The sequence below is a fragment of the Grammomys surdaster genome, unplaced genomic scaffold (assembly GCF_004785775.1).
Source record: "Grammomys surdaster isolate TR1022 unplaced genomic scaffold, NIH_TR_1.0 334, whole genome shotgun sequence".
Classification (NCBI taxonomy): domain Eukaryota; kingdom Metazoa; phylum Chordata; class Mammalia; order Rodentia; family Muridae; genus Grammomys; species Grammomys surdaster.
Genome location: NW_021604753.1, coordinates 1,300,116 through 1,321,545, shown reverse-complemented (window position 1 = coordinate 1,321,545; position 21,430 = coordinate 1,300,116). Strand labels below are relative to the sequence as shown.

At 43.7% G+C, this 21,430-nt stretch overlaps 1 protein-coding gene across 2 annotated transcripts in view; it reads left to right on the top strand.

Annotated features, from left to right (window-relative positions):
- The window catches only part of Mrtfb (myocardin related transcription factor B), an 86,661-nt gene that overhangs the window by 48,564 nt on the left and 16,667 nt on the right, over positions 1-21,430 (top strand). For both annotated transcript variants that reach the window (XM_028778357.1, XM_028778356.1), the window contains 5 exons: positions 699-877; positions 11,409-11,546; positions 15,259-15,524; positions 19,120-19,201; positions 19,672-20,712. In XM_028778357.1, the coding sequence (XP_028634190.1) occupies positions 699-877; positions 11,409-11,546; positions 15,259-15,524; positions 19,120-19,201; positions 19,672-20,712 (1,706 nt within the window). The remainder of the gene's footprint in view (positions 1-698; positions 878-11,408; positions 11,547-15,258; positions 15,525-19,119; positions 19,202-19,671; positions 20,713-21,430) is intronic.

The following is a 21,430-nucleotide window of genomic DNA, read 5'->3' as shown; positions in this document are numbered from 1 at the left end:
GACTTCCTACTAAGATAGTATGAGTTTGCAGTAGGCAGTTTGTAATCACAGAATTCTAAAACAGCCAACTCTGATCCCAAACATCTGGGAAGAGAGCCACCAGCAGTGGGGCATGACTGTAGTTAGGTATGCTGTTCTTTGAAATGAAAACTGACTTGGAAACAAGCCCACTTTCTCCTCTGCTTCCTGCATTTTAACATTTGGGTTGCAGGTCAGGGTTTAAAAAAATAAAGTCTATGCATCTCTTAAATATAACTCGGTTGAGAGGAGAGTCTTTTCTTTCCATATTTGCCCTGATGCTTATATTTTGAAAAGGAGGCTGTGTGCCCTTCATCCTAGATTGCTCCCCTGCTGTGATATTCTCCTGCTGTGTCAAGAACCCTCCCCTTCAGGCAGGGCTAGAGTGGTGTTGGTGCTCTAGCCTCTTGGATAGCACATACAGTGCCCTGGGCCCATCCCCAGCATCACACAGATCAAAAGCAAGGTAGCTGGATCCAAAGGTTTGATCTGACTGAAAGAACATCAAACCCCAAAGAGTACATGACAGCGGTGTGACTCCCATTGGGAAGAGCCTCCATTTCTATACAGTGTGGCTCCCCCTCGGAGAGCCCAGCTTTAAACCATATCCTTAAACTCTGCCTTCCTTGTCAGCCTCAGGGTTCTGGAGCCCCATGAGTTACCTGTGGTTCTCTCTGCAGGTGTAGTGAAGGAGGACTATCCTCACACTCATGGTGAGTTCTCATTTGATGAAGATAGCAGTGATGCTTTGTCTCCAGACCAGCCAGCAAGCCAGGAGTCTCAGGGCTCAGCTGCATCCCCCAGTGAGCCAAAAGTCAGTGCCTCGCCACCTCCTGTGACTGCAAGCACTCCGGCCCAGGTAAGACCTTCCTAACATTCTTACAAACTATGTTAAAACAATATTTTCACTAGAAAAAAAATATCAAAATACTGACACTTCCTACTTGCGAGCCAAACACTAAAAATTCAAAGCTGGTTCTCAGTTAATAGTTCTGATATACATACACATACATTATTCTAATCTTAGTGGTGTGAAGAGACACCATGATTGTAGCAACTCTTAGAAAGGAAAACATTTAATTGGGACTGGCTTACAGTTTTAGAGGTTGAGTCCATTATCCTCATGGCGGGAAGCATGATGGCATGCAGGCAGGCATGATACTGGAGGAGCTGAGAGTTCTACATGTTGATTTGCAGGTAGCAGGAAAAGACTGCTACACTCACCATGGCTGGAGCATCTAAGATCTCAAAGCCCACTCTCAGTGACACACCTCCTCCAACAAAGCCACACCTACTCCAACAAGGCCACACTTCCTAATAGTGCCACTCCCTGGTACCCAAACATTCAAATCTAAGAGCCTATAGGGGCCATTTTTATTTAGACCACCATATTTTCTTAAAACATTGACAAATATAATGTAATTAACCTTTTTTCTATAAGGAGTCAAATATATTTGCACTGTCTTGCAACTGATCTCCATGGCCTCTTCACCTAATAACATTGAAATGCCATAGCCTTTGACACCTCCTTCACTCTTGTCTGTCCAGTTGCCAGGAGCCTGTCCTACTACCTGTCTCTATGAGTTTGACTCTTTAGGTTGCTCTTTTTTGTTTGTTTGGTTGGTTGGTTGGTTGGTTGGTTGGTTGGTTGGTTGGTTTTTTGATTTTGTTTTTTGAGACAGGGTTTCTCTGTGTAGCCCGGGCTGTCCTGGAACTCACTCTGTAGACCAGGCTGTCCAGAAATCTGCCTGCCTCTGCCTCCCAAGTTCTGGGATTAAAGGTGTGCACCACCACCGCTGGGCTTTAGGTAGCTCTTAAAAGTGGGATCAGACAATGTGTCTTTTTGTGACTGGTTTATTTCACTTAGTATAACATCCATAGTTCCCGCCACGTTGTGGCTGGGCCATGCAGAGAAGCCATGTCTTGAACACAAAGGCCTTGTTGTAGTAGAGTTGATCGGCTCCATCGTCCAGTCAAACAGTCCGTGGGGTCAGCAGTGTGGCCGGCTCCTGGTCTTCACTTTTGCCGTTAGAGTAAGATGCCATTGTCTTCACTTCCACTTGCTGATTATATTTTTTGGCACTTACCTGATTGTTTCTTTGGCTAAATTGCCAGATATTGAAGTGGGCGTTGGTGTAAGGACAACCTGAGTGGACAGGATGTGAAGACCTCAAGAGACTGAAAATGCATTTTCTTCTGTCCTGGTCTTGTGAACATATTCTTGTTGGGAAGTTGTCTTGTAGCATTATTTCTTCATTACACTCGTCACTGTAGTACAAATTATGTATTGTGTTTGTGTGTGGTCTTAGGTGGGAAGAAGGAACTCTTGACTCTGAAGGTAGACCAAGAAGAGTTGAGAGCTGGCAACTTTGTGTATATATGGAGGGCAGACAACTTAGTGCGTGTGTGTGAGGAACTTAGTCTGTGTGTTACATGCTTACATGCATCCATTTCCCAAAGGTTTTCAATAAGGGCTGACTTAACTAAGCTTTCTAAATGACTGACTGGAATATCTATAGACCTTTGTATTCTTATATTTAAAAGTGGCCCCATCAGAGATGGTGTGAGTAGTGACAGCCCAGATCTTCTGTCCAAGCTCACAGAAAAGTAGTGTCTGTGGCCTCCAGTATTTCTGGAGTATGACCTGAGGAAAGCTGAGGGTTGTGGAGCAGCACACACTGAGGTCTGAGCGGATGGAGCAGGGAGGCCCGCTCTACTGTGCTCTCACATACTCTCACCCTAGCTGAGACTTTAAAAATAGGCCTAAAAAGAATGTCAAGAATGTAAGTAAATAAACTTTAGGAAAACATTTTACTTAGTCATTTGGGTTACTTTTTTGCTTCTCTCTGAATAGGTCAAGTTGTGAGACAGTTATTCACATGGCTGTAACTTTAGTGACAGAGTTGTCATCTCAGCTCTCTGAATTTGGTTTTTGAGTCTGTGATGGTTGATCCTTATTACCAACTTAGTGAGATTTGCGATCAGGTAGGAGATATGAGCAAGAGTGTGTCTGCTGAGGGTGTTTCCCAGAGAGGCTTAACTGAGGAGAGGACACCCAGGGTGGTCCTGCTCAATGGGATGGAGCCCACTGAACAAATCAAAAGAAAGGAGGAAGCCAGGCAAGCTCAGCCTTTGTCTCTTCTGCTTCTGATGTGTGCATGCAGCCTCCTGCTGCCATGCCTTCACCACCCATGATGGACTGTATGTCAGAGCTGTGAGCCAGAACAACCCTTCCTCCCTTGGAATTCTAGGCAGGTGTTTGGTCACAGCAACAAGAAATGTATGTGCCACAGAGGCTGTACAGGCAAAAGAGATTCTGTCCTCTCTGTCACTGCCAGACTTTTATTTTGCTCATGAAACTTTGTTCCTATCCAAGTTTATGTGAGGAATTTTAACAAGAGGCTGACATTACAGATCCCTTTGAGGAAAAATATGAATGGTAGTATTTCTCAAAGAATACATACAGATTGCATATTGCCAGAAGAGTGCACACTAAGCTTCAGCTCACTCCTTAACTAAGGCACTGATCCTCAGATGCCTTCAGTGTGTCTGCAGCACTGGATGTACAGACTCCACCAAGTTGGTCCCTACTCCCTGTTACCAGCAGCTGGGCCAGTGGCAAGAGACCTGCTTTGGGGAATGAAAACACCCCCATGGGCAGGGAAGGATGGCTCCACTGCAGCATCACTTCTCAGGTAGTTTCTAGCCTGTGTGTGTCTGTCAGAAACTCCCTGTGTTACAGTGTTGTATATTCATAAGTAAGGAATCTGATGATGCTAAGACTCTATTTATATATTGCATGATCCTGGCAGCCAAGCTACCTGTTACCTGAAAACAGGAAACCTTAAGTAACACTACCTGTTCTATTCTGTTCTGTTCTGTACTGTTTTCATTTTTTAAATTAAGTTCAGAGGAAAGCCTTGTATCAGTCAAGTCAGGGATTTTTATATCACCTAGAATTTATAACTTTTATTTTGACAATTTTTTAATTTTATTGTATTTGTCCAGATTTCTTAATTTCTTTTATTAGTTCCGTTTCTCATGGCTGTGAGCAAGTACCTGGCAAAAAAGCAACTTAAAGAAAGTCTTTGTTTTGCCTTGTAGGTTGTAAGATAAAGTCTATCATGGCAGGACAGACGTGTCAACAGGAAAAGTGGCTCTTCACATTGTATCTGCAGTCTGGAAAACAGTGACTAGGAAGTGAGCCAAGCTAGAAAACCTTAGTGCCCACCCCCAGTAACCCACTTTTTCCAGTAAGTCTATGTCTCTTAAAGGTTCCATTCCCTTCTAAACTACTACCCCCAACTTGGGACTAAGCATTGGAAGCCTGTGGAGGGCACCTCACAACTTAACAGCTATAAGAAGGACACAGAGCACGGCTCCCCAGCCTTTCCTCTTTCACCAGCATCCTCCTGCCTTACCATCAGCCTAAAGCAGCATAGTCATTGAAACCACAGGTTAACACAGAGCACAGAGGAACACAAACTAACTAGGTATTTTTTGAAGCTTTAGAACTTATTTTATACCCAAAGATCACATACTGCAAATGGAGCACAACTTGTTTTATGTTTAGGCAACTCATGAAGAGTGGGAAACTGTAGAAAATCAGTTTCTACATGTGGGTGCAAGGAGTTTACCTGCTGGCTTTCATCTGTAGACCTTAGGGATGTCTTAAGCTCTTTAATTAATCATCGATTATTTTAAGACACAATAATGTTCATCATAAGCCTGGTCTGGTAGGACTTCTGTGAATTCACAAAGCTTCGTACTGCCAGAATTTTGTTGGCCAGCTGCTTTGATGAGCCGTTTTTCTGAGTCTTTTGCCCTTTCCAATTTCTCCCCTGCTTCCAAGCTACCACGAGGTATCAAGCTGTCTCCTCCATATACTTCCACTAGGATGGACTTGTGCCAAAGTAACAGGAACTGTGAAGCCTGTGAAACCATGAGCTAAATAAGCTTTTCCCTTAACTAGGTTGATTATCTCAGGCAATTTGTCATAGTAAAAGCAAGCTGATCAATTCAATAATATATAAACAAATAAAAACTATTACAACCTTGAATTACAACTCTGTTTTTACATAGAATTTTACATTATAAATGTATGGTAATGACTATATGGCTTACAACAGTGTGTGTTCTTACTAGTATAGAAGAGGTCTGGGGATGGGTCTACACCTCTGTATTTTCACATTCAAGAAGCCAAGGCAAGAGGATTGATGCCTTCAGGTCTGCCTGGCAGACATGGGGATGCCATAAAGCAGCATCTCTATATGTGACTGGAGCTGATGTTATGAATCGCTCGCTCAGTTTGTGCATAATTGCCACAGTAACCAAAGACAATGCATTGAGAAAGTATATAGAAAGAGAGAAGAGAGTCAGGTTATCACTACAGAAATGAGCATGGAAAGACACCTTGTATTCATAGACAGCTTTTCTTAAGACGTCAACATGACCTAAACCATTTCACAGATTCATTGCAAGCCCTAGCAAATCCCAGCAATGATTTCTACTGAAATAACCTAGTAAGGAGCCCTGAAAACAAAAACTGTCATGAAGTTAAAAGAATACAATACTGTCAGCCTCACTCTTACTGGTTTTTTTAACTTATTAATTAATTAAATTCTTCTTTTAACAATTTCATATGTATTCATTTGTATTTCATATGTATCATTATATAATGCATTGGTTTTAAAACTTATTATGAAGCCACAGAAATTAAAATAATATGGTGCTAACATAAAAACAAGCACACAGCCAAGTGGAATCTATCAAAGCCCACTGAAATAAGAGCCTAGAGAAAAAGAGTCCTCGTGTATATGATGATGTACTCCTTGACAAAGACGCCAAGATCACCAAGAAATACGGCGTTACGAAGGCAGCAGTATGTCCATAATTATGAGAGCGAATCTATATGTGTGTGTTTCCTCACAGTCCTATACAGAATGAGTGCAAGACTCAGCGGGAAGACCTGCATGCAGGAAGTCCTGCGTGTGAGCTGTGATACTGGGACAGGCTTAGGAGACAGCACGGGAGTGTCATCTCGACCTTATGTTTGCCCTGTTTTCTTGAACATAAGACCTAGGCAACATGAGTAAAGATAGATAATTAGGTCTCATCAAAATTAAAAAGGGTTGAACAAAGAATCTTAGTGGAATAAAAGGCCAACCCACAAAAAGTAAAATAATAATAAATAAACAAAGCCAACCCACAGAATGAGAGAAAGTATTTGAAGAATTATCTCTGATATACATGAAGGACACCTACAAGAAAACACCATTCAAAAACAGATGCAAGGCTTGAGTGTCATTTCTCCAAAGAAGATATGTCAACTTGACACAAGCTAAAGTCATCTGAGAGGAGGAACCCTCAATTAAGAAAACACCTTCATAAGACCAAACCTATAGAAACAAGCCTGTAGAGTGTCCTCTTAATTAATAATTGATAGGGAAGGCCTAGCCCATTGTGGGTGGAGCCATCCCTGGGCAGGTTCTATAAGAAAGCAGGCTGAGCAAGCCAGATGAAGCAAGTTCATAAACAGCACCCTCCCTGACCTCTACCTCAGCTCTTGCCATTCCTGTTCTGATTCCTTTCTGTAATGAACAACAATATAGAAATGTGGGCCAATAAACCCTTTCCTCCCTAAATTGGTTTGGCCATGGTGTTTTGTCACAGCAATAGAAGCTAAATAAGGTAGAATGAAAGGGGCCAATAAGATATGACGACCTTTGATGTATTATAACTGTTACATAAACAACATACATAGCATAAAATAATTATTAAAGCAAACAAAGCCACAAAATGCTTATCACATACCCAGAAAACAAGTTCTGGAAGATGTGTAGAAAAATTAGAATTCTTGCACATTATTACAATAGTAATGTGTAATTACATAGTAACTGTAGAAAATGGTGTCTTAAAAATATAATTTTATGGGCTAGAGAAATGGCTCAGTGGTTAAGAGCACTGGCTACTCTAACAGGTCCTGAGTTCAATTCCCAACCACACGGTGGCAACCACATGGTGGCTCACAACCATCTGTAATGGGATCCGATGCCCTTTTCTGGTGGGTCTGAAGACAGCTACAGTGTACTCACATACATAAAATAAATAAATACATCTTTTAAAAAGTGTACACAGTTTTACTGGGCCAGTGAGATGGCTCAAGTGAGTAAAGGTATTTGCTGCCAAGTTTGGTGATGGAGTTCAGTCCCTGTAACCTGCATAGTAGAATGAACGAACTGACTCCCGAATGTTACCTCCATCTTCCACTGACTGCGTGCCCACACCCTAACACAGAGAAACTAAGTAAATGTTTAATATAGAACATAACCAATAACCCAGAAGTTCTGTTTCTGAGTTGAAAGCAGGAAGTGGGATATTTTAGTACACACCTATAATCCAGTATTTTGCAAGGTGACTTGGGCTTTATAATAATACCCTGTCTTAAAAACAAATAACCAAAAAGTTGAAACAAAGAATTATAACATAAATATTCTTTATAACATACATACCAAGCATTTGTGCCTATTCCTGAGGACAGCATCTCATGGCAAACAGAAAAAGAAGGCCTAGTGTGCACAGTGTCTGAATGCAGAAACAAAAGCTGCCCTTAGAAAGGAAGGGATTCTTCACCAACCTCAGCATGAATGAACCTGAACATACTAAAGGAATGAGCCAGGCACAGAGGGACAGACATGAACTGTCGATCATTGAATTCTTAGACGGCAGATAGACAGTAGTTGCTATAGGAAGAGAAGGGGCTTATAGAAGGGTCGAGGAGACATCAAGGGTGCCTCTATATGTGCTTAGTCTTACTGATTTATGTGTGTATGTCTGTTGGGGGTACTGCCCCTCTAGAGCTAGTTTCAGGCAGTTATAAGCTACGCAGTCTGGTACTGAGATCCAAACTCAGATCCTCTGCAAGAACTGTTTGGGCTCTTAACCACTGAACTGTCTCCAGCCTCACTTTTTGTTTATATTTTAACACACACACACTCACCTTGGGTAGATGTATAAAGGAATCGCTGGCCCAGGACCCACCAAAGTGTGTGCTGGTGTCTTTGTGCACATCTAATGTTCTGCTACTCGGTCTAAAAGTGAAGTGTATGTCACGCAAGGTTGTTGAGGGTAAAACAAAATAATGTAAAGATTCCAGATGTAGGATAGTAAACAATATTTCCTTCTCTCAAAAAAAAATCAAGGGCTTAGGCTTATAAGTATATACTATAGAAACAAGTAAAAGGTTGTACGTGCCACACTTTTCACCAGATGAGAAATTTACTTGCTGTATTCAACATACAAAACATGTCTGGGTTTGTATTCAGTTCACTCATTGTTTATTTTATGTGTGGGAATTGAAATATATAAACAGTAGTCAAAGAACAATCACAGTTTGCATGTTGCAATCTTCAGCAAGATCTCTTCTGCAGCCTGAATTAAAAGCATGTTTATTAGAGATTAAATAGCTCTCCAAAGAACAATGCCTGGGCCTTCATGACAGACAGCAGTGCTCAGGGGAGGCAGCCAGGGCTTGCATCGTGAGGGGACTGAGGAGCTGATTTAGTCTAGCTCTCATCTTTTCCACAGTAACAGAACTTTCTTGAAGCAATTTCTAGTAAGAGGAAAGTCAGTTTTAAGGTTAAAAATCTCTTTTTTGAACTTACTTTCAAAATATTCAGTATTTAATATTTTTCTTACATTTTCCTTTGAATTATGTGTTGTAGGTACATGTTGGTGTGTATGCACATGTATGTAGAAGCCAGAGGATGATGTTTGGTATTACATATGTTGTATATGTTCATGTGAGTGTGTGTGTGAGAGAGAGAGAGAGAAAGAGAGACAGAGAGAGACAGAGAGAGAGAGTGCGTGCTGGAGATTAACATTAGGGTCTTCCTCAAATCACTTCTGTCTTATTTCCTGAGATAAGGTCACTCACTGAACCTGCAGTTCACTTACTTGGTGAGGCTGGCTAGCCAAGGAACTCCAAGGACCCTCCTACCTCCCTTCTCAGTGCTGGAATTACAGGTGCACACTGTCAGACCTTGCCTTTTTTTTTTTTTTTTTTTGCATGAATACTAGGGTTCCAAACTCAGGTCCTCATGCTTCCATGGCAAGCAGTCCACTAGCTGAGCCAGTCCCCAGCCCCTGGTGATTTCTTTGGTGGTGTTAGGATGAAAGTAAAGGTACTAGCAATCATGATCCTATACCCTGTGGTGGAAATAGTCACCCTGTGGGATGCGAAGTCAAGTCTCCAACTTCTGTTTCTTCTTTAGGAAAATAATTCTGAGTCATTAAAGTTAGAGATTCACAAAGTGAATGCAGGTTTTGGTGTCAGTTTAGACCTAGCCTTCTTTCTAAGGTGACGACATATTGCTCAGTTAACTATAAAGCAGAGAAAGTGTCCTTTGTGACCTGCGTATTTTCCACCCTTTTAGAACATGAGTATTTCAGAACTCTGGCACCCAGGTGCTTTGGAGAGTTTACCTAATTGGAACCTAACACCTAGACTTGATCTAGGTGTCACGTGGGGAGGATATTTTGAGTCCTTCTGAAGACATGCTACAAAGCCTGACAGAATGCCTGGGCGACTCTGAATCTCTCCTTTCAACTTGTCTATCTTCTCATCGGGTACAGTGAACAACCAATGTATTTCAGTGGAGTTCATCTTACAGTTTTTCTGGATAAAAAAAGAGGCTAAAGGAAGCACACAGCCTAAGGATGCAGGCCAGAAGACGTCCTCACAAGCATCCCCATGCTCTGATGAACCTTCAAGTTATTAGCACTTCACTCTCAAATACTGCTGTGCTGGTCAGTGCACCAGGCAGACTATAAGAACATAAATGTGTAGTTCAAAATTTAAATATTTGATTCTGCTTCGTATACCAATTATACAGGAGTCAAAGACTGTGTTCCCTGTAAAACCACCCAGAGATACTTACTTCTTTCTAGGTAATAACCATTAACATAAGGCCATGTCCCATAAGGAAGTCCCACCTTTTACTTGGCTGGCTACAGGTTTGTCAGGGAGCCAGACATCTTAGTATTGAAGAACTCAGGATGAGTCCCTAACTGCCATTTCTGGATGAAATTAAACTGACCACAGCTATCTTTACAGAGTCCCGTACAGTGTCTCAATGTTAATAATCACAAGCTAAAATGAATAGTAGAAGCTAGCCTTAAGGAGTGTGGTCTTGTGCAGCCATGTGTGCAGTCATGTGTGCAGCCATGTGTGCAGTCATACACTCACTCAGACAGTCACAGCTGGGCTTGAGGGCAACTTCTGAGGAAAAGCCGCAACAGTGCCATTCATCAGTTAAACAAACGTTTATTGCTTATACACACCAGGTTTCATAGTTCTTGTTGCTAATAGCACTCCAGGTTTAGTTTACTATTTTAAATACTTGCACAGGAGAACTGATTTTGATTGTTGCTATAATGCATTTGAGGGTTGTTTAAGGAACTGAAGCACATGACACTGACACACAGGGGTGACGCTGTGATGATGACATATGTGGAGTAACGTACTAGTGAGTACTAGTGAGAAGGAAAGAGACCTTCTGCAGCTTCTCTGACTTCCACCCCACCCCAGCTCCATGCTGCTGCTCACTAGGGAGGGCAAAGCCCAGCATCTGTAAAAGAATCTCCAGGATGCCATGAGGCAGTCTCCTGGGAATGCATTATTCAGCTTCTCTTTTGAAAAACACAGGAATGTGGGTCAGTTAGCGTCAGCTCCGAGGCAGAAGTCTGAGGTGTGTAGCACATTGAAGGCCCTGGGGATGACACAAACCTTCACTGAGATGCTGCCAGCTGCTGGGGGCCAGACCTGTCTAAACAGAAAGCTTTAGAAATGCCCTTGTATTGTTTTGAATGTTTTTATGAGTCTTGAATTTTTTTCCAAAAATAAGGATGGTTCTGATCATATTTTTGAGGGGGAAAAAACTAAAACCAGTATCATACATCAGTCTAACCTTACTTAATTTCAGCTATCCATTACTACAGAGGTAAGTGGTAAATAATCTGCTTCATCAAGATCCTAGGCTCAATAGTATATTTTTGTTTCATTTTTGTAGACTGATTTTTTATATTACTAAGTTTTCATACATTTTTAACTAAGACAGAATTACATACTTACCTCTTCCTTTCCTCCTTTGAGCCCCTTCCAGGGCTCCCCCTCCATCATCCCCCCATTCTCAAATTGAGAGCCTCTTATGCTTTATCATTGTTACATACATGTGTATGTGTATGGAGGTGTGTCCAAACATAAGACCGAGCTGGTGAGTCCGTTTCTGTTGTCTATATAAATACAGTTTGAGGCTGACACGCTGCTGCACTGGGGCGTTCTATTATTGCAGTCCTCTATAGTCACTTATCTTTTCTGCCTTTTCCAACAGTTTACCTCAGTGCCCCCAGCAGTTCCTGAATTCTTGAAAACCCCTCTAACTGCGGACCAGCCTCCCACAAGGACTACAGCTCCTGTCCTCCCCACAAGCACTGTGTCCTCAACGAAGTCTGGCCCGACACTGGTGAAGGTGGGTACCCAGGACTCCACTCAGTGGCTCTGTCTCAAGCCTATGGACACTAAACAGAGGCATGTGTCTTGACCTCCCACCTACTTTCTCACTCAAACCTTGAAAACTAAACTGTAATGCTTGCTAGGCTGAGTCAACATATGACCTGTCCTCACTGTAACAGAGAAACGACAGAGAGCTTAGCTTGTCTGAAGTGCTGTGCTATGAGGTATCCTTCAGGAATCCTCCCATCAGCTGCCCTGCCCAGCTAAGCACATCAGATGACTTGTTTCAGCACAGCACCGGAGGAACAGCCTCACATAGGTGTCTTTTATAACAGCCAGCTTTGGGAATAACTTACGCACAAAGTGAAGCAGCTCTATGGTATCCAGATGATAGTATACACTGCTCAGAAGCTCTGGAGAGGTTTTTGGGTTAGCCACTTCAGCCAGAAGCAGCTTGGCGTGATCTCAGATAAGCCCAGTTCATGGCACTGTTCCCCAAAGTGCACTTCATTGAAATAATTCAGTTAGAATAAAGCTCAAAAGAAGAAGAAAAAAACCTTAAATATACATTTTAAATACATTTAAATTTTTAAAATACATTTTAAAAATTCTTTAAGGTCCTATAATAAAGTGGTAGGAGAACCAGGAATAGTTTAATCATTTCATAGATGTCTCTTCCTAAAATTGGCAGTGTACATGTCTCAGAGCTCATGAACTATGTAGGATATTATTGTTAGCTAACCTTACCATCATGAAGAGACTGACCCTCAAATACGTTAAGAAGCAGTGTGGCCAGAAAGGTCCGATCTCCCAGGTTCTACTACAGCCTTTTTCTGCCCTGATGGTCAGGCAGCACTCAGTTATAGGACAAAGGCATGCCTTTCAGATGAATATAGTCTTCTTTCCCACCCTCCCACCAAGGCTCCCTGAGACAGTGTCACTCTAACTCCAGGGCACCTTTCCCCAGCTTAGTACTGGAACCAGGAATATCAACAACGATGCCACTTAACTTCTATTGCAGTATCTCCTCCACCACCCTGTATCCCTTAATGACACAAAAAGAGCCAGGATGCCAGCCTGTCCTTGTAACCTCTCTCCTCCTCTGCTTCCCTAGTATCTCCTTTTAGGAAGGGCTTTAACTCCAGGGAGGAAACACCAAGGATGCCTGTGCAGTCCCAGAGAAGGCAGAGGGAGGGCTATATTAATGACTCCTTCAGGGAGGCTTAAGTGCCGTGCTGGAGGGTGTGTAATAAACTCAGCAGGCTGAAAGGCAAGTAGCCACTCCCACCAGAACCACCAGCTTCAAGTCCACTGTGTGATGTTCCAAGCGCAGATTATGGAAAAGATGCACGCTGAGCTCTCGTGACTCAGTCCGTAGCCTGTTTCTATTCGCTGTTTGTAACCCTGCTATAAAAGTCATGCCAGAGAACCATTCTCTCATGACATCTAGTCTGCAGGGAGGGGAAGGCACCTTCCCAGTGAGTGTACACTTTACACTAGCATTCAACAGGAAGGATGTGCCCCGGTGTGTTAACAGCTCCAGTGTCCACTCTAGAGCTTCTTTGGTTATGACCATGTATATGTAGCTTATTCAGAAGATCTAGTCAGTTGTCTATGACTAAAGCAGCTTAGGAATGACATCCTCTTTTTGTCTGGGTTTTTTTCATTATTTTGTATTTGTGTGTATATTTGTCTTCATGTATATATGTGTACTATGTGAGTGCTCCAAACCCATGTATTCTGCAAGAGCAGCCAGTACTCTTACAGCTGAACCACCTCCCTAGCCCACTATTTTGTTGCATTTTGTTTTTTGTCTGGTTGTGGCTTTTTCTTTTATTGAAAATAGATGTTTTTCAAACAGTATATTCTGATCAAAATTTCTCCTCTCCCAACTCTTGAAAGATTCTCCCCATCTTTCCTCCCTACTCTCTTTCTGTCTCTCATTAGAAAACAAACAGACATCTAAAGAATAATAAGATAAGACAAAACAAAAATACACCAGATTAGGGCAAGCCAAACAAACTTGGTCTGTTTTTATTGTTTTTTCTTTTCAGATGAAGATGTAGTATGAATGCCAAAAGGCAGAGGATGGTCTGATGATTTCGAAACTGAGCAGAACAAGTCGGGAAAGTTACCTTGTCAGTCATAAGCTAGGGCAAGAATGTGCTCTTACCATCCCTGACTAGCTTACAGATGAGTGAGGGTCACAGTCAGTTACTAGGGGGCACTCCTATTCTGCTTCTCTAACTGCTGGCCTGGCTACCTCCCCATCCGTGTACCCCAGACACTTGCTGCTGCTTCTGGCCATGTGCTCAGTGTGTACCTCCCCTCTTGGCGGCTTCCTCCTCCCCTCATTCTTCCTCTTCCTCCTCTTCTCAACTCTGTCTCCCCTAACCAGGTCACTTCAAACCCAAATCCCTCCTGTAATTAGCTGTAGCCAAGTTTCTTTAACCAATGGTTTTAAATCAAGGAAGAAGGTTTGCACAACAAAAGCTTGTGTAAACTTGAGAAGGCCTAGGCCTTTTGGTATACAGTTCAGTATTATTACAATACATAGCAACAGACCATACCTCAGCACTTAGTATTCTGAATTCTTTATTTTCCTTAAAACTACTTATGTAGTCTATCTTATTCTTACTAGAAGGAAGCATTTATTTATTTTTCCATAGCTGTATTTTTGTTTGCACTTGGTGGTGGTGCTAGTGGTGCTACTGGTGGTGGTGGTGGTGTTGGTTGGTTGGTTGGTTGGTTGGTTGGTTGGTTGGTTGGTTGGTTTTAGTATTTGGTTTTTCTGACAGGGTTTCACTGTGTAGCCCTGCCTGTCCTAGAACTCACTCCAGGACCAGGCTGGCCTTGAACTCACAGAGATCCAACTGCTTCTGCCTCCTGAGTGCTGGGATTAAAAGCATGTGCTCATAGCTATATTCTTTTAATGTCACACCATAGTAGTGACATAATCATTTCCCTATTATACATACAGTGCACAACCTGTTCTTCACTAGGAGATAGTGTACGTAAGTATCTTTGTATCTCTATGCAGGGAGCCAGAGTAGATGTCTGTTATTTGTATTGGCAGTGCCAGATCAAGCATCTTGGCTGAGTCAAGGGAGCAATGTAGAATGAAAGTCTTTACATCAAACTAAGTCTGCAGTTGTCTTTATGGTTCTTTGTTTTGAGATAGAGTCTTATATAGACTGGCCTCAAGAGTCTGTAGCCAAGGCTGACCTTGAACTCCTGATCCTCCTGTTTCTACTTTCTGAGGGCTGGAATTACAGGCCCAGGTTCCTGAAATGTATTTCATGTATTCCTTGCCAAGGCCACTCTAAGGCACACTGCTGTTTTACTTGGGAATCACTGAGACGCATGCTGTCATGTATGTTTCACTCCTGGACACACACACACACACATTCTCTTTCTCTCTTTCTGTCTCTCTCTCTCTCTTTCTCTCTCTTTCTCCCTCTCTCTCTTCTTCCCTCCCTCCCTCCCTCCCCCCCTCTTTGTTTCTTATTTTTTTCCCATCAATAGATGGGTTTATTTAGTAGTAAGTTTGAAACTCTTGCTTTAAGCAAGGGTACTACAGTAATTTTATCAGGAACAGACATTTCCTACACTGTCAAATATATAAAAGCTCCTTTGCACTTTTAACACTGATCAACAAGCAGATTCATTCCATGTTACTCTGACATGTCTTAAAATGTTCTCGTTTTTATTATTTCCTCAAAACTTAGCAAAGCCATCCCAAAAATCCAAATGACAAGCACCGTAGCAAAAAATGCAAAGATCCGAAACCCCGAGTGAAGAAGCTTAAGTACCACCAGTACATTCCACCCAACCAGAAAGGGGAGAAGAGTGAGCCACAGATGGACTCCAACTATGCCCGCCTGCTCCAGCAACAGCAGCTCTTCCTACAGCTGCAGATCCTGAGCCAGCAGCAGCAGCAGCAGCAGCAACAGCAACACTACAACTACCAGACCATCCTGCCTGCACCCATCAAGTAAGCTTGTGCTCGAGGATTTGTCCTGGCATGACTTGTACCCCCACTTTGGGAGGATCCCAAGTTACAGAAGGTTGGGTGTGGCCAAGTATTCTGCTCAGGGACCAACCTCACTTGGCTGTGGTCCAGGCTCACCACACAGTATCTGAAGTCCCACAGTGAATGTGGCCTCCCATCTAGTCCAGCATTTGCCCTCCAGTAGTCTCTGAACCTTTCACAACTATTCAGGACCCATCAGTATCAACTGCTGTGAGAAAACCCTCAGGATGCATACCCACCTGCATGGAAGAAGCAAGGGCAGAAAGGCAGGAGGAAGGGAAAGGTTTGTGGGAAAGAGGAAGGGCGTGCAGTGGTGCCGAGACCAGCCACCTGGTGGGGCCCATACTTAGTTTCTAAGACAGGTGAAAGGCAGTGAGTAAGGAGAGCTGTCTGCAGTAGACTCTATTCCATATGGCAGACAGTGCAGTGTCTGTGACAGTGGGAACTGGGTAAGACTGAATCATTAAAGACAACAGTTGGATGCTGATAGTGAAAGAGCCTGGAAATGTTCAGGGGCAAAGGGGCCATGACAAGGTAGTGACAGGATGGGTCAGAGGTGATATAGAGGGAGTAGTGTGCATGCCTAGGACCAGAGAAGGATAGCATCTACACAGCTTGAAATCTGGCCTAAGGCCAAAGCAGGCAAGTTTATACCCTCAACTTACTGACCAAAAAATGTTTTAAATATTTATCCCATTATGCTTTTTCTGAATAGAAAACTCTATCTTTCACTTCCCACTTATCCAGCTCTGTAGAGAAAACTAGGGAAAGACAGAAAGCTTGTCATTAGAAAAAATACTCTGAGTGAACTGTTCAGTAAGACCCCCACTGACCCTGTGTGTAGGTCCAGGCCACTTTTCAAGGAAACCCACTAAAAGATGCTGTTATAAAATGATAGCTCCCATAGGGGAATGACTATCAATTTGCTTCTCCTAAGATAAAAATATTATGATGAAGACTAAATCCTTTGGTAATTTCAGCTGTATTGTGAAGCACGGTGCTTAAAACATCAGACTATGGAGATGGAAAAGCGTTTCTGTAACGTGTTGTTATTTAAGAGCAAGCATGCCCAAGTGAGCTGTTAACAAGGGATCCAGGAAGTCCACAGAGAGTTGGGACGGGCCACAAGCAGCTGTCATTGTGTTTTACCTCTAAGCCCTGGGCAGCATTCCAGTGTCACAACAGTGGCAACTGTGGCTCCGAGTGTGACCCACAGTATGCTCACAGTTCATGTCGCCATTGCCCTGAAGAGTCAGTGAGATTGCTCCTTTTTATTCCGTTCTCAGTGAGGAAACTGAAACTGGAAATTCCTCAAAAATGATTTTCCTGTGATGTCTGCCTGGGAATTATCCTTGTAAAAGTAAACGGACACACATGCAGGCAAAGCATCCATGCACATAAAAGAAAACTTCTAACAATTTTTAAGATTTACTGTTGTATGTGTATGAGTTTTCTACCTGCATGTGTCTGTGGACCATGTGCATGCCTGTGCCTGAGGAGGTCAGAAAGGGCATTTGATCCCCCAGGACTAGAGTGAGAGGCAGTTGTGAACTGCCGTGTAGGGCTGAAAATGAAACCCAGGTCCTCTACAAGAACAAGTGCTCTTGAGTGCTGAACTTACTCTGCAGCCCCCAAATAAGACTTAAACAGCTTACCCCTTTACCTGAGAGGAGGGTATCTAAGGCATAGGACTGCAGGCTCCACAGACCCTGGCATTCCCTGAGGCTTCAGCTCCTCTCCATAAGCATCATCCACTACCACAACCAAACCACCTACCCCAGGAAGAGAAAGAGCCATCTAATGCCCTGTGATATTTTAACTATAGGAAGACTGAACTCAAATTCTGGCCAGTTCCTAGATCTGAAAATGAGGAGTTTGTTTTCCAATACACTGTTAATCTTTACCAAAGATCCATCACAACCAAACAGAGATACAACCAGGTCTGGTCAGTACCACACAGTCCCAACATGAGGGAAGGGAAGGTTGTAGGCTACACGTTCAAGTCTAGCCTAGGTCATATCACAAGACCCTATCTCAAAAACAAGACAAAAGCCTGAAGCTCTGAGAGAGCAATATCTGCGCCTCCTTGTTACCATAGGAACAAGTCTGTAGAAGCCCACCTTAGGACTCAGAACCTCAGGACCCTAATCTATGATTTGGGTGAAAAGAGAATTCAGCTTTTAAAATAACAGAAGGGACTGGAGAGATGGCTCAGTGGTTAAGAGCACTGACTGGCTGGACAGTGGTGGCGCACACCTTTGATCCCAGCAGTTGGGAGGCAGAGACAGGCGAGTTTCTGAGTTCGAGGCCAGCCTGGTCTACAGAGTGAGTTCCAGGACAGCCAGGGCTACACAGAGAAACCCTGTCTCGAAAACAAAACAAAACAAACAAATAAACAAACAAAAAAAGAGCACTGACTGCTCTTCCAGAGGTCCTGAGTTCAAATCCCAGCAACCACAACCACCTGTAATGGGATCCAATACCCTCTTCTGGTGTGTCTGAAGATAGTTACAGTGTGTTTGTATAAATACAATAAATAAATAAGTAAAATAATAAATTAAAATAACAGAAATAAGTTACAGTGAATCATAGGCACAGGCATAGAATCTCAACCAAATGTAACATAAAGCATTTGTGTGTGTACACACCTGCAGATGTCAGAGTCAGTATCCGATGGATACTTTGTCACTCTTCACCTCATTTGTCAAGATTGTGTCTCTCGCTGAACCTAGAGCCCACTAATCGGTGGCCTGTGAGCCTGGCCAGCAAGCCCAAGGATCCTTCTGTCTCTACCTTCCCAATGCTGAGATTACAAACTCAGACCTCTGTGCCCAGCTTCATGTAGATGGGGATCTAGACACAGGGCCTCAGGTTTGCATGGCACTTTACCAACTGTACTATCTATCTAGTGACTAATACCTAACTGCATATTCTCCAGAAAACAAAATAACCAAACAGGAAGTAAAAGGTAGCCTGGGGGTGGGACATCAGATAATAAAGCACAGTATAGCTGTTATTCAAACTTCATGGCAAGGTTGATTAAAAAATACCCAGGAATATTCCCTGTAGCAACAATATTGAATGGCAGTAAAACAAAGCACATGGATTTTTTTCTTAGAACTCCAAGATGAGACATAAGACTTTTCATCATTTCACCCAAATCTCAGAGAACTTCCTTTCTAAGACTAGGGCTATACCTGCATCACTTCAGGAAGTACTGAAAGGTGCCGCTGTGACTGTGGTAGCTGCTAGGGCAGCACGCGGGCAGCACGCACAGCTAGTGCAGCCCTTGCAGCTTTCTTTGCAAGGATGCCTGAGCTGATCCCAGTCCTTTGCCCTTTCTGTGTCAAGCGTAGAGTGGCCTTCTAAATGTCCTCCACACAAACAGATGCAGCCTCTAGGGATTTGACTGGTGTAGGATGCATTTGACATTTCCACAATACTGAGTTTCCCCGTCTGTAGCCGAGACTGATTTTCCTTGTAAGCTGACAGATTGTTGATAGACCCAAACCTAGACCAAACTTGTTGTAAGCTCTGATTTCTTTTTTTCTTGAAGAACTGACAAGAACAACAGCAGTAGCACAAGCGTGCCAGCGAGGAGACCAGGACCGCTGCCCTCTAGCTTGGATGACTTAAAGGTGACGACTCCACCTCTAGCCCTTCACCCCTGAGTGCCTTCTGTGCACATGAGCAGATGGCCAGGTCTGTCTGTCACGTGCCCAGTTGCATGTAGATGAACAACTTCAGCAGCACACTGACACCCTTTATGGAACTCTTGTCTTTTTATTCCCCTGGGCGTTAGAGCTCAGATAACTGGTACTGATGCTCATTTACTGACCGTGTGGCTTAGTTGAACATCATGAGAAGAGACCACTTCTCTGCAGCAGTTACTACAGTATCACCTGTTTCTAGTCACTGCTCACAGGCTTCTGTGCCTCCTCTGTAGACTTACGTTGTCACAGAGTGTACAAATGAAGAAAGTCTGTTTATGTGTCAGGTCCAGACATCTGGGAGTGTCAGCATCCCTCTGTGTGCAACGGAGGTATATTCTGGTATTTATGTGTGGGAAACTCATAAAACCAAACACCTGATCTGCTTTTGCTTCCAGGTGTCAGAGCTGAAGACAGAACTCAAACTGAGGGGTCTGCCAGTGTCAGGAACTAAACCAGACCTCATTGAACGCCTGAAACCCTACCAGGAAGTAACCAGTAGTAACCTTGCCACTGGCAGTATTGTGGCAGTATCATCAGCAGCTATTGTCACCAGTAGTAACCCAGAGGTCACAGTCACACTGCCAGTCACAACACTGCATAATGCTGTAACTAGCTCTATGTCCACTTTCAAGGCAGACTTGCCACCTTCTGGGTCCAGCAGTGTGCATCCATCCCATGTTGAAAATGCCCATTCTCCTCTGCCCATCTCACCATCACCCTCCGAGCAGTCCAGTCTCAGTACCGATGATACAAACATGACAGACACCTTCACAGAGATCATGACCATGATGTCACCTTCCCAGTTCTTGTGTTCATCTCCCCTGAGGGTGGCTAGCCATGAGGACAGCCTGAGCCCCACCAGCAGCACCCTGTCAACCCTAGAACTGGATGCTGCTGAGAAGGACCGCAAGCTTCAGGAGAAGGAGAAGCAGATTGAAGAGCTGAAGAGGAAACTGGAACAAGAACAGAAGCTTGTGGAGGTCCTCAAGATGCAGCTTGAGGTGGAAAAACGTGGGCAGCAGCGACCACCAGAACCTCAGCCCAGTGGCTCCCCACATCCCTTTAGTACATCAGATCTGAAACATGCCAGTGTTGGGTCCTCCATCAAAGATGAAGCCTCACTCCCTGACTGCTCCAGCCCCCAGCAGTCCATCCCAGTGCCTGGCCATGCTGTAGGCCAGCCCATCTCCACAGGTAGCCAGACCCTTGTTGCCAAAAAGGCTGTGGTCGTCAAGCAGGAGGTCCCCATGGTCCAAGCAGAGCAACAGAATGTTGTCTCGCAGTTCTACCTGAGTTCCCAGGGACAGCCGCCTGCTCTTGTTGCTCAGCCTCAGACCTTACTGAGCACACAGACAACTCAGCTGCTGTTACCCGTGTCCATCCAGGGTTCAAATGTTACTTCAGTGCAACTCCCAGTAGGCAGCCTCCAGCTCCAGGTACGAAGTGTGTCTCACAGTGTTGCCTTAGAGTGAATCCTGCAGCCAGCCCTGAGCTGTTGTACAGCTACTATGGGCTACAGTTTTGGAAGGCATGGTGTGGGTGTGGGGGCAGGGTTGGTCTGGCTAGCACTGTGTTTACATCATAAAAACCAGCAGGGTGGCCTCCTGTTCTATCCCCTGTTCTCTTAGATCCACATGCAGGGCTGTTGAGAGCACATTCTGCTCTCAGAGCACACTCGTTCAGTTTCCAGTACTAGCATCAGGCAGATCACAGCTGTCTGTAACTTCGTCCCAGGAGATCCTATGCCCTCTGATTTCCTTGGGCACCTGCACATGTGCACATAAACTCAAAAAGGCATACAGATACAAAAATACATATTTAAAGATTAATGACATTAGCATAGGCTATGTGTCTTGAATACCTCACTCTCTGCCCTGGTTCTATGTAAGTGACAGTCGTCTCTAGGAGCCTGAGGACAGATCTGACATGTAAACCCATGTCTTCTGGCTGGGGGTGGTGGCAGGTGTCCTATACCTGTTCTTGGAACGTGCCATTTATATAATAATGCTTCAGCTGAGAAAAACATGGAGTGGGGTTGTTCTGACTACAGAGACCTGCGGGCTGGCTCTCTTGCTGTACAGTGCACGCCAAGTGGACCTTACCCAGATGTGGCCATAAGGAAAACAAGAAGCCATTTGAGCCAGAGCTTAAGCT